This window comes from Zosterops lateralis, assembly GCF_965231275.1.
Source record: "Zosterops lateralis genome assembly, chromosome: 5".
In the NCBI taxonomy this organism is placed as follows: domain Eukaryota; kingdom Metazoa; phylum Chordata; class Aves; order Passeriformes; family Zosteropidae; genus Zosterops; species Zosterops lateralis.
The window spans coordinates 17,243,744-17,264,348 of NC_139766.1; the positions used below are offsets into that span (position 1 = coordinate 17,243,744).

Consider the following 20,605-nt stretch of genomic DNA (forward strand, 5'->3'; position numbering starts at 1 on the left):
AATATCTCTGAATAAATTAGTATGTTTCAACTTATGCACATATATGGATATTGTGATGAGAGAATCAATCTTTGAGCTGTAACATTGACAGATTTATTTTCTTACTATCATTCTTTGCCTCATTTGTAAAAGGGAAGAAAAGTGTCTTGGAAATGCCGTTTTCCCAATAAATGTCAAAAGTGTGGAGCTGCCTATTTAAAGCTCCAGTATGAGTCCACAGAGATTTTTAGGCATGCATGACTTCAATTTACATTTTCTCTGAATACAGCCAGGTGAGATGAAGGTTCATGAAAAATCCTTCCAGTTTTCTGGAAAAGTCTAGGAGTTTCCCAACACAGAGCTCTACAAATACTTCTACAAGAATAACCAACCAAAATGAAAATACTATTAGCATTTAAATTTAGCACAGGAGCATATTTTGTACAGCAAAAGCATTATCTAGGTATTTTTTAAATGGATGTTTTTAAAATGGGACAGATCTATCAATGGACAAAAGATAAAGAAAGACCACATGTTGAGTCCATGCTTGATAGTCTGTACAATTTATTGTGAAGTGCCACTTGTACTAGGACTGCCACTGAGCCATTGGTTTGAAAGGTTAATGACTGCAGCAATCACAATTTCAATTTACAAGAAATGGGATGACAGGAAGCCAAATACAAATTGGAAATGTCCCACTGTGATGGCAGCTGAGCAACAATTCATCAACAACAGCACAGGAATATTGTAAAGCAAGAGTGCTGGGGACAACCTTTTCAGTCCGAGAAGGGCATAGGTATTATATTAAACTCATTTTTCAAGGATAGTACAGAAGCTTTAAAATTGCTAAATTACCTAATATAGACATAAATTCTCCCCAGATAATTTTCCATATAATAGTTTTTAAGTCATCTGAAGGTGCTTATCCCACCTCCTTATGTTTTCTTAAGTGTATATCCCCTTTCATTTTAAATGTTGACTTTGAGTTCAACCAAAACAGCCATTGTCCCAAAGGCATTTCAATCATCTTTGAGCATTCCATGCAATTATACTCTACCTGTTGCTTACTCAGAGCATCAACTCTATTACAATGTGATCTGAGACTTTCTAAAGCTTTCAGGTTTTTATGTACACACAGAGACTCTGTGAGACCCTGTGCTCCTTCTGCCTGGATTTTGCATGTAATTTGTGTACAGTGGAAAATCAAATTGATCAATAAATCAAACTTTGTAATCATCAACACTACAGAAATGCAGCTGTATTTTACTGCTTTCCCATCTGAATTCAGTCAGAACTACATGTAAGCATTTTGAAATCAGAAATAACAAATAACTGGAGGCAGGCTGTGAAAAGCTCTGTTTATCCCTATCTCAGAACAGACATCCTAAAACTTGACAGGATTCAGGGAAATAAGCAGGCTTGAGTTAAATTCTATAGACAAAAGCTTTTTAATTAGTACTAATGTGCTGAAGGATGCTGCTAATTTCATCTAACAGGACCACAACATCAGCAAAACTACAGTAATTTAAGTTCATGCTTTAATTTATCTTGCTTTTTATACTTAAATTATTGAAGAGATAGTAAGTCAGGTAAATACAAGGTGAAAAGCATAAAGCAGAGAGATAGGACCTGCACAAGGTTTTGATGACATCATGTTTGTCGTCCCTGCATTTCTTGGTTTCAAGTGTTTGAGTCTTTGCAGCAGCTTCTCACGCTGCTTCATGTAAATATTGTATTCTTAGAAATTATCTCTATGTTTTGCATTCTTGTTCTCTGAGAGAGAACTTGACTGATGGTCATATTGACCAATGGAGTCAGGAGGTTGTAACCTCTTTGGGCCAATCTTGGCCCTCTGTACAAAATGTATATAAGCTATTGGAGTCAGATAATAAAAGAGCCTTCCATGTTTGACCCTGCTGCTGCCTGCTGTCCTCTGTGAAGGTCCGCTCCCACGTCACAACGTGTTGCCCCTCTAAGGGCAGGGGTAACACATGTTAAATATGTGTGCTATGTGTTTCATTAAATCTTTTCAGTACTTTCCTTCTTAGTGGAATGATTAAACAGAATATCACAGACTCAGAGAATGGCTGGGGTTGGAAGGGATCTCTGGAGATATCTGGCTGCACATTCCTGCATATGCAGACCCACCTGGAGAGGATCCCCAGGACCATTTCCAACTTTTGGATATCTTCAAGCAGGAAGATGCCACAAACCCAGTCGGCAACCTGTGTTGGTGGTCAGTTACTCTCAGAGTGAAAAAATGTTTCCTGATGTACAGAAGGAATATCCCGTGTTTCACTTTGTGCCTGCTGCCTCTGGTCCTGGCACTGGGCACTACTGAAAAGAGCCTGGCTCTATCTTTACACCCTCCCTTCAAATATTTATATATGCTGGTAAGATCCCTGCTGAGCTTTCTCTTCTCCAGACTGATCAGTCTCAGCTCTCCCAGCCTTACTCCACAGAAGAGGTGCTCCAGTCCCTAGACATGTTTGTGACCCTTTGCTGGCTGGACTCTCTTCAGTATGTCCCTACTTTTGTTTTACTGAAGAGCCCAGAACAGGCCACAGCACTTCAGATGTGGCCTCACCAGTGCTGAGTGAAAGGCTGGTGTGGCTTCCCAGGGCTCCCTTGACCTGCTGGAAATGCCTTACCTAAAGCAGAACTGCATAGACCAACACATTTGCTGGCTCGTGCCCAACAAAGCAAAGTCAGTATGCAGCTGGGTGGCACCCAAGAGACCTTGGTACACGAAGCACAAAGGGGTGGAAATACTATCCAGGATAGCTGGGTCACAATGTGAGAAGGCAGGTGGCCTGTGGCAGGCAGAAGATGGTGATGGAGCACTGTAACAGGAGACACAGGGGAAAGCGGAGACCATGGGAGACACTGCAATGCCCTTGTGGGTCAGTGCCCACCAAAGCCACTCAAGACAGATTTGATAAAGGTTGATACGTGAACTACCAGGAAACTAACAGGAAAGGTGAACTAATCAGCACAGACAAGCTGCTCATAGAGCTGAGGTAGGCTTGTCCTACCAGCTCTCTGAAGTGAATAGAGAACTATGATCCAGCACCATATATTGCAGCAGAAACTGTTAATATGAAAAATAAAACAAACTCCAAGTCAACAAAAAGTTTGAAATCATCCAGTTCTGAAATCTAATGCTTGGGCTAAAGAATAGTACTTTAAACTGATTCATCTTTATAAGAGTCACTGGAGCTGGGCATGCTTTACAGCCTTTTAGATTGTAATTGATAATTTTGCAATGATATTATACACAAAAACACTGAAGTTAATGCTCACTAACTCTATCTAGTCAAAGATATATTATACATTCATGTCTTGAATTATCATGTACTGATAAGAAAATGAAATATATGGATAAAGATGTATTACCATGTCTTACCATCAACATTCCTTTGATGTAAGTAGAATTTACATCTTGGAACAGAAAAGTATATGAAGAGCTGGAATTCCTCTTTTCAGAAAATGCTAAAAAAGGTATCAATTAAAATACTTCTTATAGCCTATTCTCTTTCTCCATACTTCATTTTGTGCAAAGAAATATCAAGGTTCTTAGTTTCTGAAGCTCTAAAAATAATTATTCTTTCAGAAACAGACAGAAGGCTTATTTTATCCACTATACTTTGTACCTTTTTGCCTTAGATAATTAGAGACATTAGATCATGATTTGCAATGCCTGGAGAATATTGTCATTAGCAGGGGAATGTTCTCTGGAACCCTGAGGAAATGAAAAGCTTTTAAGAGCAATCACTGTTAATCACTAACATGCCAACATTATATACTTTCTGGAACTGAGAATGATACAGACAGGACACATTACGTGACCCTGTCTTGCTTGCATTGTAAGCTTTTGATAAAATATATGTTTTAAACACCCCTTTGCGTGTCTTGCTTTCTTTACAGAATACAGGAGAGCTAAGAACTCTGCAAGATTTACACTTCTTGTACAAGCTATTGAAGTTATCCTCTCTGATTCCATAATGGAGCTTCACTGTGTTTTTATTAATTCATCTAAGTAGTAAATGTCATGGGCAAGAGGTTGTCCCTTTTTACCCAAGAAGGGTGAAAGAAAAACTAAACTACAAGGTGATAAATGTAATGAAATTCATTTTTAGCTTCAGCTTAGCGGGAGACATAGCATCTGCACAGCTGCAATAATTGCAGCTAAAATTATAGATTAACATTAATACAATGATTAAATTGCTATTATTATTTTTTTTAATATAATACTTCTTTAATATTTTCTATCCAATGTCAACTACATGCAATATTCTGCATATTTTTTAATCAGATGAAAGCAAAATAAATAGAAAAAAATGTCTATTTTTTAAGAAGACAGTTCAGTACTACCTACTAACATCTTTTTGAGTCTTATTTCATTGCTGTACTAGCCCTGCATGCCTCACAAGCCAAAGCCAAGCTCAGCACTATAGAGCAGCTGTACACACTGAAAAATGAGTCAGACTACACCCATGTACTGGGGTCCTCAGTTGGGATCCCTGCCAAATGAAACATTGAACCTGCTACTACATCAGACATTAAAAAAAAAAAAAAAAATTACTCCAAGTAAAGGGATCTAAGCAGTTTATAGATTTCTAGAACTAGTGAGAACTGATGATGTTATCTACATCTTTTCACCAAATTAAAAAGTCATCTATTGCAGTTGAAGTCAATTATTTCTTGTGACAGTTCCTGTGAATACAAAAATCAAAATCTTTCTTCATACTTCTCCAAATTCTTCAGGACTCTTCCATTGTTGCATCCTTAGACAAACAACCTCAAGACAACTCTTAATTTGTCTTTGAACAAAGTCCTATTATACTGTCATACTCATTCTCTCCTTGATGCTTTCTATTTTATCTGAATCTTTTGTTCATTAAATAATTTAATGACTTTAGACTAATTGTTTCAGAGTGATTGTTTCCTCATCTGATCAGGCATGCAGTATTTAGCTACTGAACCTCATGAGCTGCACTGCTAGTCACTCTTACACAGCTGACATTGCAGTGGCATATCCCATAAACAGATTGCAAATTCAAAAAGTAAGTGCTTACATTCTTGAAGCCTCTATATAAGATCTGAAGTTCCTTCTTTGTGAATTTACTCTGTGCTTCCAGCAGTTCAAGAGCTTCAGGTCTATGTCGTACTGTGGCCATTTCCATTTCATCTTCTACAGTGTCTGCAGAATACAAGAGACAGAGAAGGAAAGCTCAATAATAAATACAGGAGGTAGAAATACTTAACCTTTTCAAAAAGACAGAGAGGGAAAAAGGGAAGGGAAGGGAAGGGAAGGGAAGGGAAGGGAAGGGAAGGGAAGGGAAGGGAAGGGAAGGGAAGGGAAGGGAAGGGAAGGGAAGGGAAGGGAAGGGAAGGGAAGGGAAGGGAAGGGAAGGGAAGGGAAGGGAAGGGAAGGGAAGGGAAGGGAAGGGAAGGGAAGGGAAGGGAAGGGAAGGGAAGGGAAGGGAAGGGAAGGGAAGGGAAGGGAAGGGAAGGGAAGGGAAGGGAAGGGAAGGGAAGGGAAGGGAAGGGAAGGGAAGGGAAGGGAAGGGAAGGGAAGGGAAGGGAAGGGAAGGGAAGGGAAGGGAAGGGAAGGGAAGGGAAGGGAAGGACATTCCTTTAAAGACTTGTTTTTGCAGATTTAATGACAAATGATGAGTCCATTTTGAACTCATAGGAAAAGGGTGTCTATCATCTGCTTCTGTGGCTGCAAAGAACAGTGAAGAGCAGTGATGATCCAGTAGCCTGCACATTATCTCATGAGTAGTAATAGCAATAAACTGGAAAGCCAACATTCTGCAATAGCATACATGATAAATTCAGAATGACTTTTCTGTTTATACCAGAAAATGAAACATACATATTTATACTTTGACCAAATGAAACAATTTTATAAAACTGTAGTGACTCCAGAAAACTGAATTTTTTCCTTCAGTTAGATAATGGATCTGAATTCACTATATCAGGCTGGGATTTTTATTGTGAAGTTGTTCTTTGGAAACCATGTGAAATTGATGTTGCACATTCAGCAGCAGATCTTACTTTGAGCATCATAAAACTGACCCTTTAGGAGAAATATTATTGAGGGTGAGCAGCCTAAGTGGGGAACATGATGGTTTTAGTGACCTCTTTTTTAAGTAAGTAAGAATGTGGATATAAATATTCAAGGTTTGCAGTTGAGTGTCACCCTAAAACAATGAGAATTAGCAATGCATTTTTTCCTTGGTAGAGTTTTAAATGTAAACGTTCAATAAAACAGCTAAAGGAACTTACAATAGGATGCCAGTCACTTGTGATCAAAAATACAAATTTGTGTCCATTTCTAAGTACTGACAGCATCACACATAACTTATGTAGAACTCCAAACTGATTTAATGAGTTACTGCCTTATTTTGATTTAAGAGTTATGCAAACTATAGAAATATAACAATACAATGCACTAAATTGTCACTTCTACAATGCTGATGATACATATTTTATTCCATTAGAATATGGGACTCTTTAGTCTTAGAATAAGGTTTTTTTTGATTCAATATTCATAAGCACACAGTATTAGAATACTTGATTAAAGTAGTATTATGCCTACAGTTTCATATATTTTTGTTCTGCTATAATGCAGCAATAACAGCTTTCAGCTGCTTGGGAGAAATTTGGCATCAGAAGATACAGTTCAGCTAAACAAAAAAAAAAACCCAAACTTTCAAGAGATATTTAATAATATATAAACTGTTTGGAAAAATCAGAAAATTTGGGGCATTGTACTTTCTCCTGTGGAAGATATGTTGCTCTTAGCACTCAGAAGATGATCTCAGTGGGATCCAGATTTTTTTTGGTTGTTTTTTTTTTTTTTAACTGCAAGTCAATACTAGGTACTTAGACTAAACAAAAAAATCAACCTGAGAATAAATATCGTTGAAAGCTCACTTGTACTCTATATTCAAATGGTTATGTGGGATTTAAATGGGCTTTGGTTTTAGACAGAAAAAGACTTAACTTGAAATTAGTTCTCTAAGCACCCATTTGTAAAACATCCGGCTACCTAGAGAGACATCTACAAGCTTTTCTGGAAGCTAAATGAATACACATAATAAATATGAGGCTAAAGGCAAGACAATGTGCTGAGCACAACATTCAGTATATCCTTAGTAAGAAATATTTTTATTGTGTTTAAATGATTCAGTGAGAATGTAGAAGACTCCAGTAGGCTGATGATGTTAATGAAAAGGTTCAGTATAATATTCTTCACACTCAATTTCTCTAGTGTCTTAGAGATAGAAATAATAAAAATGCAAGACCATCATAAACTTCCTTAGAATGCAACAAGTGTGATGACTAAAACGCTATGACATTCATAAGTCATTTGCAGGTTTTTAATTTTTTTCTTCACACTTATAGCTACCAGGCTGAAAAAAAATCTATACATTGAAATATGCAGGAAAATGTGTGAAAATCTATTTTTACGATTTCTATTTTTATCTATTTCTAAACAATAATGATTTCTATGGCATTAGTTATTTCAGTTTTTTGGTTTCTTCAGGCTAGATAAGTTAGGAATACTTTTTTTCACAGAAATAAAATTTCATGTCAACTGAAAACTAGTAACAAGTTCACAATCCCTCATTAATGTACTAAAGAAAATATTCTTACTGATTTCATTAATTAGTAGATTACTTATAGCTAAATATTAAAGAAAAAATTTAATGTAAATGTCACAGGAGATATGCTTTGAACCTTTCATTTTTCATTAAAGAACAAAATGGTAAAGACATTGCAAAAAGCAAATGTACTGTTCAAATAACTCATATCTGTAAAAATTGTGCATATGCATTTCTCTGCACAAACTCCACATTATAGCCTACCTAACTATTTAATAACTATTTAGATTGTCTTTCTTTTTCAAAATCATTGAGTGTAGTCCTACCCTAGTGTACTAGCACATGCAAGTGTCTAGGGAATTATGGTTTTAAGTTTAGATTTACTAGACTAGAGCACATCAATAAGGGTTCTTTTACATGCTTTTTTCAATAGGAATGCCAAAATATGTTCAATACAAATGCTGAAATCAGATTCTACGTTTTTAAATACCCTTTGTAAGCACATATTGATAGAAGCGCAGAAGTGCAAATTCAGTCTATGTGTATTTCAGTAAGTTACTTGTTTAAAAATACTTCCCTGATAGTTTCTAAGGAATTTACATCATGTGATTTTTATTGTAAGTGGTGCTGTTTTCATTCCTAGGAAGCCATAAAGTTGCTTTTTTCATGCTAGCAGAAATGAAATAGCACATGATGTCGAAATGGAATAATAACTATGTATATCTACAATGAGAGCCTTATTCAACATTTTCACTTGATGTAACATTCTTACTTAATATAGCACTTCATTATTGAGGAGATTACAGAGAAAATTATTGAATGCACCTTTTTTACTGCTTGGTTCTCAAAAAGGAAATATTTAATACTAGTTTTAGTTCAACTTCTCTTCTGGTTTATAGAATATTTTCAATAAGGAAAATATGTTTGACATGGTCAAGGTTTCTGAGATTGATTCTAAATATATTTGGTTACTTGTGCAGATTAGGAGTTTACACTGAAATTATGCAAGGAATAAGGATGGGCCACTCTCCTAGGAACTGCAAACAAACAGATCAAACTTTCTATTAATTCTGTTCTATTTCCTTATCTAGTCCATGCCCCATCCCAGGGAGTGTTCAGGTTGGATGGAACTTTGAGCAACCTGGTCTTGTGCAGCACTGGACCAGATGATTTTAAATGTCTTTCTTCTAACTCAAGCAAATCTGTGATTCTCTGATTGTTTTTATTGTCTAGGGCTACATTGCTCAGGTCATGCAGCTGAAAATAGCATTTCCAGAAAGAGTTATTAACAAGTCTCACAACAGTAACTGCAGTTTTAAGCCACCTTATTTTCAATTAAAACATATCAGCTGAAGACACCATGAAAAAAAATAATCAGTGTACATCAAGAAATTTAGCCCTTTTGATCTCAAATACTTAAAAGGAAAGCAAGTGCCAGAGTTCTCTCTACAGAGGAGCATATGAAAGACAGTGAAGGGGGATAGGAAAAAGAAACCCTAGATCTATACCTGTGAAGTCTTGACATTAAGCAGGGGATTGTATTTCTAGACAAGTTGCCTTTGATTGTCCTGGATTCACTAGACATGGGGAACTGCTCTTGCAGGCCATTTTTTACCTGAGATTGATTGATATGCTTTATCAGAAGAGTATGCAGGAAACACATGGATCATTCAGCTTCTGGTTTTAGGTGCTCATAGTAGCACCTAGCATTAAGTCAAATTAACCTAGATTGAATTGGGTCCAGAGATATATTTTAAAATCTGCTATAGGAGCCAATTTATATAGGAAGATATTATAGTGTTATTACTATAATTAATCTCTATCTAGGAAAATATATGTATCTATGTATTGATCTCTCTCTCACTCTGCCTCTCTATATTTGTTATCTACCCTGGAGAGATTTTATTTCCCTATAGCATACCAAGACATTCGGTATAATATCAGTGTGCTTTTCCTAATATCCACATTCATGTACTTTCTTTTCAATCTAATTAATACTTTTCTCTCAGACACCAAGTGTAAGTGCTGTTCCCTATGTAGTTTGAAGTTCAAAACCTGCAGGGTCAATCCTTTCCTCCCAGACCAGTTAGGGTGGTACCCCTGTGCATTGGATAGCAAGCACACACAGAGATGTGCATAAAAATGCAAAAAAAGTTACCACTTTTCAAATACATGGAGAGCAGGTATTAAATTTAACCAGGGAATCACTTGTCAACTAACTTGCAGATCGCAAGTGCCAACCCAGCAACTGCTGTGTGGCAGACCATGGCATTGGTATTTTGCCATCCTACTCTGCATAGACAAATCTGTTCAGCACTAGATTTTAAACCTCGATAAACCATAGGATTACTTCAGCAGATACCTTGCCTCTCAAATGAGCAGTTAATGAAAGTATAATTTTTGAAGCATGCAAACCTAAAAAAAAAAAAAAAAAAAAAAAAAAAAAAGAAAAAAAGAAAAAAGGAATCAAATTAAAAAAATGAAAAATAAAACTTGCTTTGAGTAACAGGAGATGTCGTTTTGGCAGCCGAGCAGGGCAAGAGCTTCATAAGTCGCTCTTTAATGCTGCGTTTGGTACTGTTCTGAGCGTAGAGGAAACCTAAAAAATATATTATCAGGACTGTTAACATAGGCTTGAGAACAATTCTTGTACATGCTGCAGAGTTCATCATTAGAGCAGAATCCTGATGGGAAAAGGCCAAAGAGATTGCAGCCATCATGAATTGCAAAGGGCAACCAGAATTTTTGAACAGGACAACAAAACTGTTTTGTCTTTTTATCTTTCCAATAAAGAGGATTTGTTTGTCTGTGTGCATCTCTTGTAAAATTCTTATAACCCACCTTAAATCATCTAACAGAGAAGTGTCAGATTATTTATTTGAAACAACAGAAAGTAAAAGAAGGTTTGTAAAAAATTTAATGTTAAAATATTTTAAAGACTTTCAAGTCTACTTCATTCTGAATTTTAAGATGTAAAACAAAACCAAACCAAAATGAAATTTTAGAGATATCTTTTGTTGTCCTTTCTGGCAGACTTCTAGTTCCATGGCTGAGCCTTCCCATATAATGAATTCGGCAGCTGTGATAACCAATCTGGTACTTTTGCCTTTTCTGAGTATTAAAATATCAACCATCATGTGCAGTCAGTTTCCCTTTAATATTTGGCACTCACATATATAAAATATAAATATTATTTATACTCTCATTTTAAAATCTAATTTGGCTGAATTGCTAATGTTCATGGGCTACGAAGCAGGTGAACAGCACCCTTATTTACTGTGATGGAAATTCCTGGAGTATCTTCCTGTGAGGTCTAACCAACCGTCCTATACAAAATGGGTGATATGAGCAAGCATTGCCTGGGTGGATATTTGCTGCAAATTGCTTAAAACCTGTAAAACAGCTTAGCACCTGATTTATGCTCATGAGAGAGGCAGAGTTTGGCTGGGACATTATGAAACTCCTACACTTTTTGTCTCAACTGCGTGCAAGAAACACAAACATTGCTCTATGATGGCTCTTGCAATGACAGCAAGAGTGCAAAACAGATGGGCCAAGAGATGGAAGACACGACTGACAGGTCCTATGTAAGGGCACAGGCACCAGGATAATCTTTGGTTATCCGCTCTACTGCAATCTCATTCAATCCTTGTGTTAGAGACATGACATAGTACTATTCCCAAGCCATTGTATGTGCTTGTATTTGGGAACAACAAGCAAGAAGCTTTAAGGATATTAAACTTTGTAAATAAAAGGGAAAAAAATCAGTTTGTATATGAGTAAAACATTCAAGGAAATGAAAAAGAAATTAGGAAAACCAGGGATGACTAATCACATCCTGAAAAATTCAGCAAACAAATTCTGCCTCTGAGAGAGAAGCAGCTTTGGTGAAAACACAAAGCAATCCAGTTTCAGCACAAGGTCAGATGGACCTAAATGACTATCTGAGGAAATGACTAAACCTTTTAATACAAATAATAGGAAGGAATACACTTTTAGCCTGTAGCACCTAACCATCAGAAACATAGTACAGTTAAATGCATAAAATAAAATGCAAGCTGATATCTGATGAGATTTCAAACTTCCCATTTTTAGTTTGAGCACCAAATCTGAGCCTTTAAATGGGTAGCTTGCTGTCTCAGCTGGCAATGTCTGCAGTATCAAACTATGCCTGTACTGTACCTATCTGAGCATGAAAGAAATTTTTATCTGCAAGATTTTTTTCTTTATTAGGAATGCTGGCATAGATACAATGCAGAAATATCCACAGCTATCTTATTTGTTTGAATAAAGATTTGCAAAAGTTTGCTACACATGTATTACTTATATAATAGGTCCACACCTATGTAATTACTGATGATGCCTACAATGCTTTAAAAACCTAAAGGGATGTATTATTTCTAAATAATTTGAAGCTAAAAGCCTTGAGTAAATAGACAATTTTGCTACTTACAGTCTCACACAAAAGCTCATGGAATTCAATACAAACCATATGAGCTTTACAGTAATATGATTAAGGTCAAAACCAAAATAATACATATGGGAAAAAAGTAATATCAGAGGAGCAACCAAGGAGAACAGTATAGCTCTGTACTCACTTCTGGCAGCTAATTTAAAATTCTGACACTATGGTCAGGGCAGAGATGAGGGGATTGGTTTATCTTGTCACAGTATGAGAAAGCAGCACGGAAGATTTTCATTCCCAGTGGCTGCAGTTTGTTTATTCTGAAGCTACTGCTGTTATGATCTCCAGATCAGTACTGCAACTTTCAGTGTCATTTTTCATGAGCTAAAAAAAAACCTTAATACAGAGAAAACATTTTTCACACTGGGCCTATGCTGTGTCAAAACACTAAAGGTGATAATGAAGATGAAATATTTGTAATAATTTTGGTGAATTCTGTACCTATTTGCCCAGTTTGAAACAGGTCAAGAAAAAACCTTAACCTCTAATGTGACCATTATGAAGCTTATTATGCTAATAAATTAAAATTATTTACACAGTAGGAAACTCTTATTACTAGTCTTTAAAGTGGCTGGTCATGAAAAGAAGAGCTATCAACACACTGATAATGATGACTGATGCTATTTCCTTCAAAATTCTAGAATAGAATAATAGTAACTCTTAGTCTGAAAACAGATATTCAGGAGAAGCTAAATTTTCCAGATTCCTTTTGCTTGTTTGTTTGGTTTTTTTTTGGTTTTTTTTTTTTTTTTGTTTTTTTTTTTTTGTTTTTTTTTGGTTTTTTTTGGGTGGGTTTTTTTTTTTTTTTTTTTTTTTTCAATTATCTGTTGACTAGAAATGTCACAGCTCCTATCCCTAACCCAGTAAGGCACAAACTCATCTGGGCTAGATGTGAAGGTTCTTCAAATTAAGGTTAGTTCACTGGTGCTGCTTGCTCATGGATTTAATAATCTGTTTCCCTGCAATAAAAATTAAACTGTGAGACATATTTTCCCCCAGAATTCACTGTGGGAGTGCCCTAGAACTTATCTCTGTATGACACCAGGTGGAATTGTGGGCAATGGTCCCCAGAGGCACTGACGTTTCACAAGCCGTTCTGTAACTGGAGCACGGCTCATGTATTCTCACATCTTGGTACCCCTGTACTGCCACCAGTGCACAGGCACAGGGCACATGACATCCTGTGGGAGTGTCTTCTATTTAGCATCATTTATATCTGTAATTGCAACTGTTAAATTCACCAATGGCCTAAACCTCCTGTGTAGAGATACTTAAACTAGAGAACTGTATCTTATTAATCAAGGTTTAATATCAAGAGTACAACATGTACATATGGCCAGTGCAATTTTTTTCCAAACTGCTACAATTTAAAAATTGTACTTGACCAAAAGTATTACAGTGTCGACACCGCTGGTTATAAAAAAATAAAAGAAAAATATATAATTTTTTATAAGCTAGAAGTTATAAGCGATTAATGAATTACTGTATATTTCTAATCATCTACATCTACACCTAGACTACCTTAACTCGATATATTTACTTTTTTCAGACATATGATCCCAGCTTTAGAAAGACAGTACATATTACATATTGCCCTGTTGTTGCAGAGACAGGTCAGACTACCCCAAGAAAGACCATCTAGAAAGGAGTTTTCAGAGGCAAAATATCTCCCTTTCTAAGTGTGATTGGTGTCTTTGAAAATTCTTTGTAGTCAGCATGAAGGCAAGGGCAGGTAGCCACTTTTTGCCAGAGTGGAAGATAAATCAGAATGTCTATCTTAAACATCCACTAAGTGCACAAGATAGACCTTATTGTTGCTGCCCTTGCTCCCAGAAGTCATGCTCACCTTTCCTGATTTCATCAAATGTTCTCTGTTCAAAGAAGTACCCACCTGCCTCACTGATGCCTTTTTGCAATGGAATTTAGGTGACAAATATACACAGAAGGCATAGTAATCTGAGACCCTAAAAGCTTTTGGGGCTGGTAATGATCTTATTTAGAAGGATGTTTCTAGTTCAAAAACTAGAAACAATTCTTCCAACAATTTCCTCCTTCACTCTTAGTGAAGAACAAAAGTCACATGCTAACGACCGCTTTTTTTCCCCCACTCTTTTTTCTCTTCATGCTTTTTTATTTCTGTTATTTTTTTTCCTTCTCAAAGTATCCCTCCTATATTTGGCAATGTCAGTAGGTTAGCTCCCACTGTTTAAGTCTAACTCTGCTTTTCGGTCAGCAGCATCTACAATCCACTAGCCACCTCCAATGTCTTAACAATACAGCTAAGCTCTCAATAGTGCTAGAATTTGGATTTTGTTCACCTACAGAATTTTATGTTTTCCCATTAAAAGATGGGGGAAAAATTCTCTGTTATAGTAGTTCTGGATGTGATATTTTTGGAAGAGATTTATCATAACACCTGAAATCTAGGCTGGATAGATCATTTTTCTAAATACTAAATTTTGAGTCAAAAGTGACAAAGACTGAAAACTGAAAGGGAAATGCATTAAGTGATTCCTTGACATGATGATTTACGCTCAATTTCAGCTGTATGATGGAATTTCTCTCAGGGCCTTAAGGGCTGGCAGCACCACTAAGCTGTTAATGGTTCATCACAGATGGAGAGGCAGGGGAGATAAAATGAAGTGCAGATTTCATATTCATAGTTCAGGACTTGTGGAAGAGAGACAAATCAGGGTACATGTGCCTTCTGTGTAGTAAGCTTGGGAATAGAATGAAATTATGTACAACATAAATATTTATAAGTCTCAGCCTCAGTTCTTACGAAGCACCTGCTGAGGAACTGTGTGAGTTGTCAGTTGGCTACTTGGCAGATCATCAGCATTTTTTGTCAAGCCAGGAAACATTCTAGATAATCTCATTTGTCTGTACACATGCATTTTATTGATTCTTCCTCTAGTGACCCTAGTTTCCTGTTTTTTATTGTAATATATACCTATCAACTTTGCTGACTACTAAAACCCTACTGATCACATCAGATCACCCATGAAGTTACTGAATTAAAAAAAATGGATGGCAGCATTTTAGGGAATACCTTAGAACTCTAATTTAAAAGCCAGACTGGCCTCCTTCACTTCAAATTCTCTTGCACTTACTGTTATAAATCAGTCTCCCAATGGCAGATGCAGATTAGGAACTGAGAGTTACACTTCTCTACCAATAAATTAGAGATCAGAGCCAATTGGGAAGTCTGGAGGCAATAGGATTTGATTGAAAATGAAAGACAAAGAACCAGTGATCTTGTCAAAACCAGTAACTACAGTTTGGCATTTGCGGGATTTTCAAAGGAAAAAGGATGAAAGAAGAGAGGATTAAGTGGTATCACTAGAGAGAAGAAATAGAGTAGATAAGCATCAAAGTATAACAGTGATAAAGAAGAGTCATGGCCATACTTTTCTCCTGACAGTCTTTATTAAATTTCCCAGCTACAGCTTTATCATTCAGACCACGCCTTTCCATGATATACATGCAGCTTTTCAATCTGAGAAACTGCTTATGTTATTAACGGTTTCTATACAAATGTTCAATATAAACATTATCTAAAACTGTTATAAACACCTCCAGGTGTATAAACACTGAAAATTGCAGAGTTTCTTCAGTGCAATACTTGAAAGTGTACTAGAATATCAACCTGACTTAATTCATCAAATGTCACTTAACACATTTGCACACACACCCTCTAAATGTGTGTAAAACTAAGCTGGTCCCCTATGACAGGAAACACATTTATACCAGATCACTTGTTTTCTTTAGAAAAATCTCACTTGAAGTGGGCCATGTGAGCATATGAAAAAATGCACAATCAGATTTACTGCTATGCTGAACTATGCAGTTTCCTTCCTCTTCCCCTCACCTCTTTTGTTGCTTATTAGAAGTTTTTAACTGTCTGTGATGCATAGAAATGATCACAGAACAACTTATGTCAACAGAAAGTTACTTATCTTGTGGGGATCTTGAAAGAAGACAGACTAGGAAGAGATTTTTAAGATAGATGAGAGATCGTTCTCGCTGGCTATATCTCTTCAGAAGCAATTTAGTGCCACGGAAATAGCAAGTGATGCTGAGAAAGTGGAGGTCTTGTGGATAGCTTATGGATACAAAGAGTGAAGAAGGTGGAAATTTGAGTAACAGTGAAATGGGCCCTAGCACTGGGCAGACACTTCTGGACACCTCTATGGTGGTGTCCCTGGTCAGTGAGGAGCCTGAAGGGCTGGCACCAGAGATGGCACAGTGGGGGCAGTGAAAGGCCCTCAGGCCTTTAGCAGGTCACAAACAGCAGCACAGACCCATAAAGAAAAGCTGTTAAAGAGACTGGATTTCTACTAATTACTAGATTGAGTTTATCTGGTCTGGTGGAGATTCACTACGTTTTGCAGTGGAGGAAAACTAATTGATGCTTCAGGTGAAATGATGGATCAGTTCTAACCTGGAGGTTAAAAACCAGCAGCACACAGTGCCTGTGCTGTGAAATATGAAAACAAAAAGGGAAAAACACCATTGTAAGAATAGAGAAAGCAACTGAAAACAACAAAAAAATTAGTCTACTAAAAGTGAGTGACAGAAATCAAATTAGTGATATGAGATGAGCTGGAATGCAAGAGTTCAGTAGAGAAAGGAGAGAGGAAAAAAAGCAAAATGTTTTAGAGGAGTTAATAATTTGAATTAAAAAATAAAGAAATTTGAATGCAAAAAGAAAGAGACCATTTAAATACTCATTACCTCTAAATTTAGCTTCTTATCTAAACCATGTCACTGCTATGTGTGAACATGTACAATGCTGGACTTGGATACATTTGCCAAAGGAACAGCAGCTGGACTCAGATCTGTGTCCCTGATCTGTGATGTCACTCTCTGGCTGGAGCCAGTGGGGTCTCTGTGCCACTCACTGGTGTGGGTGGGAGTCCCAGGCCCTCTGCTGGGTGCATGTCCTGAAAAACACCTACAGCAGACTCCAGTGTGAGGGAAAAGCTGCAGTGGGACCCCAGGTCACAGCCTGTGTTGGAGGTTTGCACAAATGGGACAGGACTACTGGAAGATGCTCCTTGAGTTTTGCTGTGGCATCAGTCTCATGACAAGGTTGAGAAAATTGAAAGATGGCAGCAGCTCATATCTTGCCGGCAGCAGCTAAAGATGTCTTTGTTACAGGACATTTTAAAAGATTTCCAGCTTGTTTGCTTTAAGCATTGCTATTTTAAACTACAGAAATTTTAATGTTGTTAAAGATCTGGTCTATTTAAAGGATGCAAGTCAAAACTCGTAGTAGTTACTATTTCTTGTTCTAATAAGTCTCATTCGTTCCAAGGTCCTTTATTATTTCCCACAACAGCCCATGTGTCTGGTACCACCTGCAGGAGGAAGAAGCATCTGTGTCTCCTCCACATCATGTGTGTGGAGCGTGTCATAACATCCCTTAACAAGCACACCAGTATTTTGTGCGGAGAAGACTTTTCGTACTCATTAGGAAAGTTAAAGACCAGAGAGAGATAGTTTTAATGAATAATTTGAGGAGTATACCTTCATAGTGTTGACACTATTATCTAATTAAGCTGAGTGGAAATAATTAACCTGCAGTGCTCCAGACAGTCATTGTAATGTGTTTTTTAAATGTTTTATAGGAATTTAGAGAGAACTTCCACAAATTGGTGAAATTAAACCAGCACATGCTTTTCAGTTCTGCTGAACTAGTCAGTGAGTCAGCTATGACCTAGGTCAGTAAGGAATAGGTCATTTGCAAGCCTGCTGTCAAAATCAACAGTAAATTTCCAGGGAATTCTGTAGGACTTGTCTGGAGCCTAAATTTTATATTTCATATTTAAATTACTAACATTTTTCTACAAATTTTTGTAGTTTTGGTAAAGCTCATTTTAATTGGGGCTGATGGTGACATCACACTATCTTTGCACAGAAGACACCACACCTTTCTGGCATAGTAAGAGTTTTCAGTTGCTAAACAGTCTTAAGGTAAAGTGCTCTACTTTCCACTGATAATCTATATCCTGATTTCAAAAAATTACTTTTTTGACTAAGACAGAAGAGGGGCAGAAAAAAATAATGAAGATATTCCTTTCCACTTTTCCAAATCAATTTAAAGAAACCAAAAGTTGTGCCATTCATTAAATGCTTCATTAAAAATACTATAAAGAAGAAATAGAAGAAATTGCTATCACTCCTTCCTCTTCATCAACTAGCTTTAAACCATGTGTAACATGATGTTTACCATTACCATGTGTAACATTTATGTTTCTTTTGTACAGAGCTGAGTTACTATAAATAATTTGATGTAGCCACATGCAGTACACCCTACTAACAAAAAGGTAAAAGCAGTGTTTTATTTCAAAATCGTTCTGGTTTCCTTAAGAATGATGCAGCTACTTTTGTAGTTTTTTACACATGTGTGTACAGTTCCATCTTGAAAAGCACTTCTAGGCACATAACAGATGACAATCTAAGCTGGTTGGTGCATGGTGCTAATGGTGCTAATAATACCAAGGTTGTGTGTTCTTTGAATCTGTAATTAAAAAACACCTGGCATGTGAGCATGATGGATTTTAGTAAAACAGATTTGCAAACAGACCAGCTAGAAGTAATAAATATATTCTCATCAATCCCATCCCATAAGGACCATTGTACAATTTGCTACAAAATGTAGAACTTCTACTCAGTCTTCTCATCCATCTTGACTACAGTTGCATTTGGAGACTATAATTAAACTCAGATAGACTGAAGAATTGATGTTCTGGATAGCAGTGATCATGTACTGCAATTTTTTCACTAGAGTTCTAAAAGTATTAATTAAAGAAGTCTCTTTGAAGCAACAAAATCTCTTAAGTGGTAAACTTAACTGACAACAATTCCAAGTGCAGTTTTAAGGTTCATAAGTATCAGGAGTTATGTATTTGCTAATATATTTAATGCTACGATGCATTCACACCACTTTGAAATAATGCTTAAATAAGTTTAAAAAAACCCCAAAACAACAAAAAACCCCATGATTTCTTCCTCTTGGGACAAATAAGTCTATGATTCAATGGCAGACTCAATTGAACCCCTGGCTGAGGATCCCAAACTACTCCTCTGTTTCCTTACACTGTTTCCCATGACAGCATCTGACTGCTTAAAAGCAGCCCTTTCCTTTACAAAACTGGTTTTAATTTCTAATACAGCTGAGAGCAGGTCACTGAAACTAATTTTTTCTAAATGCCTGGAGTAATGATGTATTTGCATGGGACTGAGAACAAATGCTTAACCTGGGCAAGTGTGAGCCTACCTTGCTGTCAAGTTCACATAATGCTGATGTGATTTTATTTACTACATCACAGAACTGGAGAGAAGGTGCAGTGTTATTGAAAGAAGACAAAAAATGTTTTCCTGCTAATCCTTGCAAACCAAGGATACTTTCCAAGATACTTTCTGAGATTAGAAATTGCATTTATTTATTGTCCTCTTTATTCAAGAATGTTTTGAAAGGCATCTATTCTATTTCTGCTGAGGGATATCAGCAGAAACTAGCAACAGCCTGACAAATGTTAGGTGATATCATACCATCATAACAATGAGATTTATCTAAAATGTGAAAGAAATATACGAAAAAAATCCAAAAATCTATTTTTGTTAGTTTTTCTATCAATTACAATGTTTTCAAAGCTGGTTAATTCACAGAGCATTATGAGGGCAATTGGAGAAAAGGCCTTTGGATTTCACCAGCCAAAAATCCTAACAAAATTTGTTCCTTGAACAAGGAGATGTGAAATCTGACTTTAAAAGGAACTTTGAAACCTTTGCAAAAAACATTAGGAAAAAAGTTTGAACTGAAACTTTCCATCCTAAATGCTTTGCTAAACATTGCAAAGGACATAAAGAAGGATTAACACAGAAAGATAAAAGAAACATCACTTACCAAACAAGAGTTTAAACATTTAGGTTTTGGACAGCTTTTTAAAGATGCTCTTCTCTATGAACCAACAATTGCATGCACAGGCACAGACACAAACACTGACTGCAGTATGCTAATGCTGCTAGCAAGTTTTCCCTGAAGCAATTCAGGACACAAGATAAAAGAAATAAAATGTTGCAACAAATGGGGTTTACTTCCTCTTGACTTTGTAACTATTAGAACATGCAGTTTCCTGTGGTTGAAATTTTTTTAAGTTAGTAGGGCTCAATTTCTTCTCTTTTGCATGCAGCTTCAATTTCTCCATATAAATGTCATAATTTAGTTCTCACTCGTTGTTCTAGTATCTCCTGCATTCTGTTTAAAATCTGCTACTAAGATAAAATTCCTGCCTTGACATAAACGTATCATTCTGACATGGAGTTAGTGCTTGCTGCTCTGTAACATGGATAGACATCTCTTCTAAACCAGTCTCTCTATGTTGTTCCTCCAGCAGTAATACTCCTTTCTCATCTTGAGGGAACTCTCCACACTTAAAATACATATAATTCATTTAGACTAGTTACCTTAATCTAAGGTTGATGTCTTTGTTTGTTCTCTTAGTGATCTCAGCTTTTCATCAGCCAATTCTCTGAA

General features: G+C 36.5%; 1 protein-coding gene across 5 annotated transcripts in view; it reads right to left on the bottom strand.

Moving 5' to 3' along the window:
• Nucleotides 1-20,605, bottom strand: part of KCNIP4 (potassium voltage-gated channel interacting protein 4) — a 282,324-nt gene that overhangs the window by 36,811 nt on the left and 224,908 nt on the right. For all 5 annotated transcript variants that reach the window (XM_083860837.1, XM_083860838.1, XM_083860836.1 and 2 more), the window contains exon 2: nt 5,058-5,182. In XM_083860837.1, coding sequence (XP_083716963.1) covers nt 5,058-5,182 — 125 coding nt within the window. The remainder of the gene's footprint in view (nt 1-5,057; nt 5,183-20,605) is intronic.